General features: G+C 41.6%; 1 protein-coding gene across 2 annotated transcripts in view; it reads right to left on the bottom strand.

Moving 5' to 3' along the window:
* The window catches only part of kcnd2 (potassium voltage-gated channel, Shal-related subfamily, member 2), a 636,100-nt gene extending 632,652 nt beyond the window's left edge, over nt 1-3,448 (bottom strand). Inside the window, exons 1-2 of one of the 2 annotated variants that reach the window (XM_051920159.1) lie at nt 2,000-3,448; nt 315-1,521 (exon numbers count right to left, since the gene is read on the bottom strand). In XM_051920159.1, coding sequence (XP_051776119.1) covers nt 315-1,426 — 1,112 coding nt within the window. In that variant the 5' untranslated portion in view covers nt 1,427-1,521; nt 2,000-3,448. The remainder of the gene's footprint in view (nt 1-314; nt 1,522-1,999) is intronic. The other variant, XM_028813165.2, reaches the window with a different exon arrangement.
* Between the last annotated feature and the right edge of the window lie 6,684 nt (nt 3,449-10,132).

Below are 10,132 nucleotides of genomic sequence, written 5' to 3' on the forward strand. Positions count from 1 at the left end.
TGTGTCCTCTTTGGGAAAAGTGATTTCAGCACCTTGGATAGCAACAGATTACCCGAATTATTACAAGCCAAAACTTCAGAATGCTCAGATAATAAAAGGCAGCCTAGTTTTCCACGTTTTCAATCCCTGCATGCATTTGGTGCTAGTATGATCATTATGCAACACGTGGGTGATGTAATATTTAAGGAATCCAAAAGTTACTTCGATCGACACGTCGAACTTAACACCATTCTGCCTGTATACACTCTACTGGAATCAACAATCAATCAATCGATCAATGAGTGCAATTTGGAAGTAAAAACTCAAGGACCTACCCGAGTGTCGTCATAGTAACGATAGTGTACCAGAAAGCCGCAGGGATACTTGTGAATTTGCTGGCAGTGGAGCCTTTCTCGGCGTAGAACATAACCGTAGCAAATATGATAATGGCCATAGTGAGTGAGAAGAGCAAGAATCCCAGCTCAGAAGCGCAGCTCTTTAAAGTGTAGCCCAGGATGCGCAGCCCCTGTGAATGGCGAGAAAACTTGAAAATTCGAAACACCCTGAATACTCTTAGGGTTACAAAAGCGCCACTTACGTCCTCATTATCAGTCATCACCAAACCAATATAATAGGGCATGATGGCAACAACATCAATTATGCTCATCACACTTCGAACAAATTTATAACGACTGGGAGCTGCTATCAAACGTAGCAAGTATTCGATAGTAAATATCATCACGCAGGCTGTATCCAAACAGAAGAAAGCCAAGGCGTAGCGCTCCCCACAGGGCAAGTCTTTGACTCTTCCAGGAGATGTCCCGCACGGTACAGTTTCTACCACATTAGCTATAACAGAAACAGCAATGAAAAAGCCAGTAACATAATAGAACACTAGCGCCAATGTGCTGGTATGTGGATTTTCAAAAGCACGCCACATAGTCTGGCGGAGGGTCATGTCCGGCAAAACTCCATCGTTATTATTCTCCGTATCGGCGTCATCCTGGAGTCTTTCGGCATTTTCTCGCCTGCGGTCCTTGTACTCTTCATAACAACAATCACCTATGATCTCGGGGATTATACCAAAAAAAGATAGCTCCTCGTCATATGCCGAAATGCATTCGTGTCTCGGGTAGTGAAGTTTACCTGTACGGTAAAAATTAAGTATATGCCTAAAGATGTCTGGGTCCCGGTCAAAGAAATACTCATTTGTTTCTTCGTTAAAAAAGAAATCTCGTTCCGTGCTTCCCAGCAGAGTGTCTGGATACCTTTCCAAAGTATTCCTCCAGGTTTGAAACTTGGTCCCACTTACATTCAAAATAATCAAGCCGTCCTGGGTTCTCCTTTTGTCTCTGGGGGGTGCTGGCATCGGGGCACTGGCCACGGGCATCCATCCTATAGCCGCCGCACGGGCGAACGGAAGCCAAGCAGCTACTCCCGCAGCCATTCCGATCTGCTGGTTTACACCTTACACCAGTTAAGGCAAAGCAGAAGACTGTTCTTGCACAATTACGCAAATTCAGGGTTTCGATGTTGGGACATCTGGAAAAAAAGTTGCGTGGAAAAGAAAGAACTGTTAGAAGGGCAGAGATTTCCAGTAACCACACGTTACATCAAATCCACAGTAAATCTAGTGTGCGTAAAGCTGCTTTTTACTAAACAGCCAGGCAATCACTTTTTATTTGTATCGTGGTCGATAAAGACATCTTTCTGTAATATTTAATGTAATAATGCATTACTTGCAAAATACGTACTACTAAAGAAATTAGACATTTTGAATGTCTGTGGTAAGCACAGATTTGCTACATCTTACCTGGTGATTGATAGATAGATACTTCTGCACTTCCTAGCATATTTACTAAACTATACAGTTTATTATACTGGGTAGTCAAAATAAAAGTGATTTAGGCTTCAAAATATATTTAGCAAAACGATAACGAGTACTCTTATAATAGAAAGAAAAAGAAAGAAACTACATAAGTTATATCATTTCAATATTACAAGGTAATAAATGACTTACCACTGCATAATGTCCATTCATACGAATAGGACGCATAGAGAAAAAAAATTCCAACAGTATTCACCGTTCTTCCTTGTATTAATTATATTTTCAAGAGATTCTGGACGAGGGAGGTTGCTTTTAATCCAAAGCTGCCGAAAATTGTTTCGGTTTCAGGAAAGCTGCAACAAGTTCAAGGGAAACCTAATTACACTCGATGCTTTAACGCTCGTTACGCATTGTCAACAAAGATCATGCCTCGCTCTTTCTTTTTTCTTCTTAGTTACATCAAAAGGATCGTGGTGGATGATCCACATTATGCTTTAGAAACTGAAGGCAGCGAGCTGCTGTCTGGAGAGCGCAATATTGCTCCACTCTCAGTGAATCAGACATCACCTCTTCAAAGGCTGCGGGAAATACAGGTTTTTACTTCTCTTTCCTTCGAAAAAGGTAACTGAAGCCTGCATCTGTAAAATTCAAGAATAATCGATTCGTGTCCTTCAAGTGCCTCGCGCGAATTAGAAAAATAGTTTGTGCATAGTTAGTAAAGCGTGGTGCATTCTTACATTTTCTCCTCCTTCAGAACGTCCAGGAGTATTGTGGTTAAGTTGAGCCATTTTCTCAAAAGAAAAAAAAACGGAGGCGTGTCTCTAGCAATGAGAATCTTTTAACTAACGTTGGCACACGGCTTCTTTTAAATCCATATTAAGATTTATATAGACCCTACTAAGCAAGAACATTAAGTCCGATCGCCAGCACGCCAATGCAAAATAAGAAATCAGTACGGCACAAGTCAAGCGTGATAAAGACTAAATTAGAGGGCAAAAAGAGGTTCTCACGCGCGCGGGTTATGTTTTGTTGATTGTGGGATAAATGTAAATGTGTTAATTCCAAAAAGGTGGGCTGGTTACTTCCAACTCAATCTCCTTGCTAAATTGGCAGACAGATAGAAAGCAAGTGCGAAGGAGAATGAGTGATCGGAAGCAAGAATGATAGGTGACGCATTTCAAACGCAAATCCTCTGTGGCAATGTGAGAAGAAATACTTTAATAAAAGAAAGGCATACACACGCGTACACATAATGATAAAAATGTTATATTGTTCCCCATGTGCTTTAGGCACGAGCGTCAGTAAAAGATGACAAGGGTCCCGACTAACTAACGTTGTGCCGGAAAAAAAGAGGTTAATCATCGCGTGGGGAGAAATGGAAATCGACATTCGTCTTTATTATATTCATAAAACAAACAGTTAATTGGGTGCAGTAATGTGTATTTTGACAAACTCGGTACTGTTAATATTCCGACCACGTCGCCTACACTCCTTCTTCCTCTTATTCTCTGAGCCCGTGAGTGTGCGTGTTATCTGTGTCAAGATAAAGTAGAGAGTGAAAGACAGGGAAGAAAGGAGGCTTGAAATGCGCCACTAGGTGGAGACAACAATTAATTTCCCAATGTCAGATGCACACAATAATTCTAAAAATAAACACATAAAAGGAATAAATATAAAAAAAAAACTTACAGAACGGACATCCGTGGCCTGCAGGTTGCATAATAAGTATAAGTTAAAAATAACTCAAGAAACAAATATATACGTGTAAAACATTACGTTAACTTAACAGACTTGACAAACTGAACGATGCAAAAGAAACACGTCATGTACAATAATGAAGGGTCAGATAATTTTCATAAAAATATTTTAATAAACAAATAATTTGAGATATGTTAATAAATAAAAACAGTTGCCCATGTCAGACTGATCCTTTTTCTCAGTTAAATTCAGTTCAATGTATTTTTTAGCACATTTCACAGTAGACAGCATGGAGTACACGGTGTTCACGTCCATATACACAGTTTGGTTTTGAACACAGGCAGATATGTTCTAATGAAAAATAATTTAATTTAACTGTCTAAATACAGTTTGTCACAAATGGATGGATAGTAGAAATAAATAAATAAAACAAAGTAGGATTTTTGTTTTAATGAGTTTTAATGCCTTGTATGTAAAGTAGTAGTAATACTAGTAAAAGCACTGTCCCGTGGACAAAGTCCAAGTGCAACCAACATGCAACACACTGCAGCCCCCCAGCACCATGATATCAAGAATGCATTAAAATACATAATTAAAAAAAAACTTTTTACTTTGTATTTTTATCTTTCTGCTATTTTCTCTGGATTTATTTTGAAGTAAATTGTTATAGCTGTTATGTTATTATTATTTGTTTGAGTAATATTCCCTTGCAATGTTCTGTTTTTCGAGACTGTTTTTTTTAAACGTAAAATACATACCATTTTTTTTATTAGAAAACTCCAATAAGCTTACCTTACCTGCACACTCTTAAAAACAAAGCTGCTTGAGTGCTTCTTCAGAGCGATGCCACAGGTGAACCATTTTTGGTTCCCAAAACACACCCATCCACATGAAAGCTCTAGAAAGAACCTTTATTTATTTAGAACCGTAACTGGCTCTATACAGTAAATATGCATGAATAGATGGTAACAGATTCATGAAATACTAATAAGCAATAATTTTAAAAGTACTCCTGCTACATAAAATAGCAGAGGCTAAATCCAGGTTTTTTTAATCTGTTAGGGTCCTGCTAGGTTGTGTGGACTCTAGGGGGCGCCAATGAGGAGACACAGGAGATACAACTACCACAGACACAGTGGTAGTTAAAAGTAAGTTATCTTATATACCAATGCCTTGACAGGCTTTTAGGTCAGTCCACACTGTATAATCCAGTAATTCAATGCCTTTCTGTCTCCTTCCACCTTTACATTGAGTGTCATCCTATTCCTCCCGACTCTGACTCATTTAAGTGAGGCAAGATGGCTCTTTTTAGGTTGGACCCAGAAGTACTTCCAATGTCCCAACACAGCATGGCGGAAGCACTTCCGGGTCATGCGGAAGCTCCCTAAAGTAGGGACATTTTTACCTGGAAGCACCATCTGGCTGCACCCAGGAACCCTGACAGGGTTGCTTTTCAAAATTACAAGTCCCATGGAACCTTGCAGGAGTCCAAACTGGGATTATACCAGAGTAGCACTACCACCTTTTGTCCTGGGGGATAAACTGTCCCTGAGAACCAGTCTCCCTCAGTCCATCCATTATGTGACCATCCCGATTTGGAATGGAACCTAAGACCATCTCGACTGGATTGCACTTCCACTTAAGTAGTCCATCCATTATGGCTCCCGGCTGGGCAAGGTATTGTTCCTCATCCTAGACGAGATGCCTGTGCATCCATTATGGCATCTACAATAGCTTATCATACATTAAAGATTTCACTTGTTTTCCACATATTAGGATGTTTTTCAAAGCACAAAGTACCAACTTCATATGCAAAGAACCATTCCCAGAATTAAATGGTGCTATGTCAAACAATAGCTCTACAAGGAACCACACAATCCAGTAAACTAATCATAACATGGCATTAAAGAACTATTTATTTTTAAGAGGGATTACTCCTTTTTTGTGTCCATATTAGCTTGCAGAAAAAATCCCTAAGGAAAACTGCAGTATAGTTAGATTTTCTGAAGTCTTGTAAAGTTTAGTTATAGGTTGGAGCATGTGCACGACAAACCACTTGGATTGGGACCCGAGTTCAGCTGGTGACACCTCAGCACCACACTGGAACAGTGTGAGGTTTTCTTAGAGTGGCTGGAGTGCCAATCCTGCCACCAACCCCCAAGTTTTCCCTCTAAATTGGAGGACCTGCTTGCAGGGCTGGATGCTGATTAATGTTACACCCAGGACAAAGCAAGTTATAGGAATTCAAATAATAAGAAGGAGTTTAAACTGATACTTCTGACCAAATGAATGTGACAACTTAGCAATTTAATTTATGTTAACACCTGTAAGATAAGAATGGGCATCCTGGCCAGGTAGGAGGGAGATTTATTACCCAGACGGGAGGCCCGTGAGGGATGGCAGATGGATTGAGTAGCTAGATGAAAATATAACTTTGTGCCCAGCCAGTGTATTAAATAATAGATGGACCAGTGGAAGCCAGAACTTGGGAACAGTTCTATCTTCCATATGGCAAGTGGCAGTGGCCCTCGTGTGGCAGCACAGTCAGGACACCTGCAGGGGTGCTTGGGACTTGGAATCCGGAAGTGCAGCCCTGTGTGGGTCCCAGGTTGTTGAAGTAACGTGCTGGGGTGGACCTCTCAGGGAGACACGGCATAACACCAGAAGCATTCTCAGGTCTGGCCTAAAAACAAGGCCACTGCCTTACATCAAGAGCTGGGAGACAGCGGGCAAAGCTCAGCTGGAGGACGGAAGAAGGAAGAATTGCTAAGTTACTGCTTGATTTATTGTATACTTGTGCCTTATTACTGGAGATAGGATTGTGAAGAAGTGCCTGGAGAAGAATTAAAATCCTTTATTTTATTCATATAGTGTTTGCTTTATTACTGCATCTGTGTTTTGGGACTCCCTGGTGTCTCCTTGTGGTTACACACCCTTACTTATTAAAAAGAACGGCCTCTCTTCACTTGCTAATATTCAAAAAATTTTAAAGTTACTGGTAATTTATTAGTATAGTATAGTATTATAGCTCATACCAAAACAAACCAAAAGCATACAATTTTATCTCTATTTCAAAAGAATCAGAGCACAGTAGTGTGAAGTCTGTGTGAAATACCCTGGAAGCATAATGCCTGAATCAGAAAGTGTAGCAAAGCTTTGCTAACAGTGCCATCTGCCAAGATAAGACATAATGTTCATTACAGAGGTTTATGAAGGGCACATGTTCCTACACATTTGTAAGTGACAGAGAAATCATGAGCCCTGCAATCAAATTTGAAGCACTGAAATTATTAGAAAAATTAGATACTTTACAAATATGTCTTTTTCTGATCCTGCATTTTTATCTAATGAAACCAATGCAACTGGTTGTTAATTTAATACTTGGGAATGAGCTGCAATTTTTAAAAATGTATTAGTAGCATGATGGATGCAATCTTATTTCATAATGTGGAAAGTTGTATGTTCAGGAAAAACAGTATGTATAATTTTATATATTATTTTTCTTTTATCATATTTTTTATCATCAACTGTGGGATATTATCATATAGAATTTATTTACAGTAAACATTTTAAAACAATTATACAACTCATAAAATATATATTATGCTGTCAGTTCTTAAGGACATCTGAAGCATTTTTTTTAAATGTCAACTCCCACAGTGCCATTTAACCTCAATAGCTGGTAGTAATGATGATATGGAATATTTTTAAAACTTCCTAATTTATATGATAAAGTATAAATATTCTGCAAGTAATACCACTTGCTGAAGATTGCTGGTCAGGTGGACAGATGTGCCAGTGTTCAACTCAAATTGGCCTCGCTTCTTTTGTCACTTATGCCACAGATCACTTACCTACCTACAAGAATGCATTCAAATGTTCTATAGTAAATTATGTTTCAATTTCCTTTAATTAAACCTTAAGCATTAACTTTTAAGGTAGCATGAATTCAGCTACACAATTGTTCCTTTCCTCATTAGCTACTTTTTTTATTAAGTATGCTCAAGAACTAGGAAGTTTTTCCCCCAAAAAAATCCAAATCCACAGAATTTTGTAATTAAATATTCTAAAACGTTAGTATAATTTACTTGGCCATTTTAATAATATATATATATATATATATATATATATATATATATATATATATATATATATATATATATATATATATATATATATACCATAAAAAAGGCATTATATATTTTAATGCCTTTTCTCCTCTCTCTACAGAACAATCACTTCCACCTGTTCCTGACCTCACTTCCATCTGAGCCTGACCACACTTCCAGCCTCCGGTGATGACATCACTACTGGCACCCTCAGATGACCTCACACCACTTCCTTCCTACAAACATGCCCCTCCTTTTCCTCTGCTATAAAAGCCTACTGTGTTCACATGCTATCAGTCCCAGTTTTTGGATTTCTGAGATTAGTCTCTATAGACAATTCTATATACTACACAATATATGGGGTGGATCCCCAACTCTTTTTGATTTGCTGTGCACTTCTTTTACTATATATATATATATATATATATATATATATATATATATATTGTCACGCACGCGCGATTAGGGAGCCGTGGAACGATCCAAAAGGTAACGCGACATCATATGCCAGACGGGAATGGCGGGGTACTAACCTCTCTCTCTTTATTTCTGCAGAAAGAAAGACGCACCGCTGCCATGAATCCTCCTGAACACTGCACAACAACACGGCATTTCCGCCTTCCCTCTGTCTCACCCCGATGACGTCAGCAGTCCCAGCATCCATCTCGGTTCCTTCCCAGCAGTCCTGTCATCCATTTCCGGTCCCGCTACATAAATGTTCCCCCCATCCACCATGATGGCGGACGGTGTTATGAAACTGTTGTACTTTTTGCAATTATTTTTCAGCACTTTCCTACAGTATACGGGGCTGGAAAACCCCAAACCTTTATGCACGTTTGTGTTTTCTTTACAGTTGCAAAGTCAACAGGATAGAAGAAGTGTCCGAACATGTCGGAAGGACAGGACCTGAACGACGTTCTGACCGGGATGGCTTCCCAGATCCAGAACCTCCAGATAGTGCACGCCGCGACAACGCAGGAGCAAGAAGAGACCAAGGCAAGGCTGACAGCGGCAGAATCGGTAAGACCGGAGCCCGCTCGACCTCCGCCTCCTCCAATGGTACCGCTGACAGATGCCGATGATATTGAGTCTTACCTCGGCATATTTGAGAGGACCGCCTCTCGCAACAAGTGGCCGCGGGCGGAATGGGCGTCCATTTTGGCTCCGTATCTGAAGGGTGCTGCGCAGCGGGCCTACTACGATCTCCCTGAGGAGGAGGCCACGAATTATGACCTCCTTAAGCTGGAGATCCTGAGTCACTACGGCATCACTACGGACCAGCAGGCGAGTGAGTGGCGAACCTGGCAGTTCAACCCCGACCAACCTGCCCGAGCCCAGGCTTTCGAGTTCTGGGGCAAAATGGGTCGCTGGTTAAGACCAGAAGGACCCCAAGCACGAAAAGTAGTGGAACAGGTGGCATGTGAGGACTTAGTGAACGCTATGCCAGGTTATCTCGCCCAGCAGGTCCGTAGACACCCATATAAAGACATGAAAGGACTCCTGGAGGTCCTGGAGCGTCAACTTGCGGTCCACCGAACCGGGGGGTCGGAAAAGTCGGCTCGACAGGGGCGGTCCAGTCACCCCGAGCCCACCCGCCGCGTAGCTCCGGTGAAACCCAAAGACAGGCCGGGACCACCGCGCTGTTTCAAGTGTGGCGATCTCAGTCACCTGTTGCCTGCCTGCCCGCTTTACCAACCGCAACAGGAGCCGATGGACTGCACCTGGGCCACCACAGAGAGGTATTGTGCTCTGTCAAACCCTCTGGCTATACCTAATACAGGAGTGGTCTTAGTGAATGGTCATTCTGTGCTTGCATTGTTTGATTCCGGCAGCAACATAACCATTGTTGCTCACCGTTATGTTTTACCGCAACAGTGGCTATGGCAGCATGTCAGTGTAACTTGTGTGCATGGGGAGACCAAGTCTTATAGGTCCACAAAGTGCTTTATATCAAGGAAAAGTGGCCTGACTCAGTTGACGGTCGCGGTGTTACCCGAGCCACCTTTTCCAGTCATTTTGGGACACGACTGGTCAAAAAATAACCGGGGTAAATGGAAAACCACTCCTGGGGCTAAATTGGGTCTTGTTATGGGTGGGTGAAGCGCCATCCCCGCGGCTTCCACGCCGTGCACACGGGCGACTCACGAAGACAATAGTGACCGGGGGGAAGACTCTATGGTGTTGGACCCTGACCCGGAAGATGATCCAGGCGAGGGCACGAGCCAAGGGACCAGCAGGGCTTCTACCCATGCGGACCCACTAGACTCTATGACTAATCAGTTCCGGTCTACCCCCGCGTCATTTAAAAGGGAACAGTGGAATGATGATTCCCTAAAGTTTGCACGGAATGAAATTGTTTCAGTAGATGGCCAGTTGTCAGATAGTTCCTTACCACTGGAGCCCTACTTTGTATTGGAGAATGATCTGTTATATCGGGTTGCAAATCACGAAGGAGGAATACGGAAGTTGCTGTTAGTGCCGCGAACCTTCCGGCGGGAGGTCTGCGAGCTAGCACACT

This window comes from Erpetoichthys calabaricus, chromosome 1 (genome assembly GCF_900747795.2).
Source record: "Erpetoichthys calabaricus chromosome 1, fErpCal1.3, whole genome shotgun sequence".
In the NCBI taxonomy this organism is placed as follows: domain Eukaryota; kingdom Metazoa; phylum Chordata; class Cladistia; order Polypteriformes; family Polypteridae; genus Erpetoichthys; species Erpetoichthys calabaricus.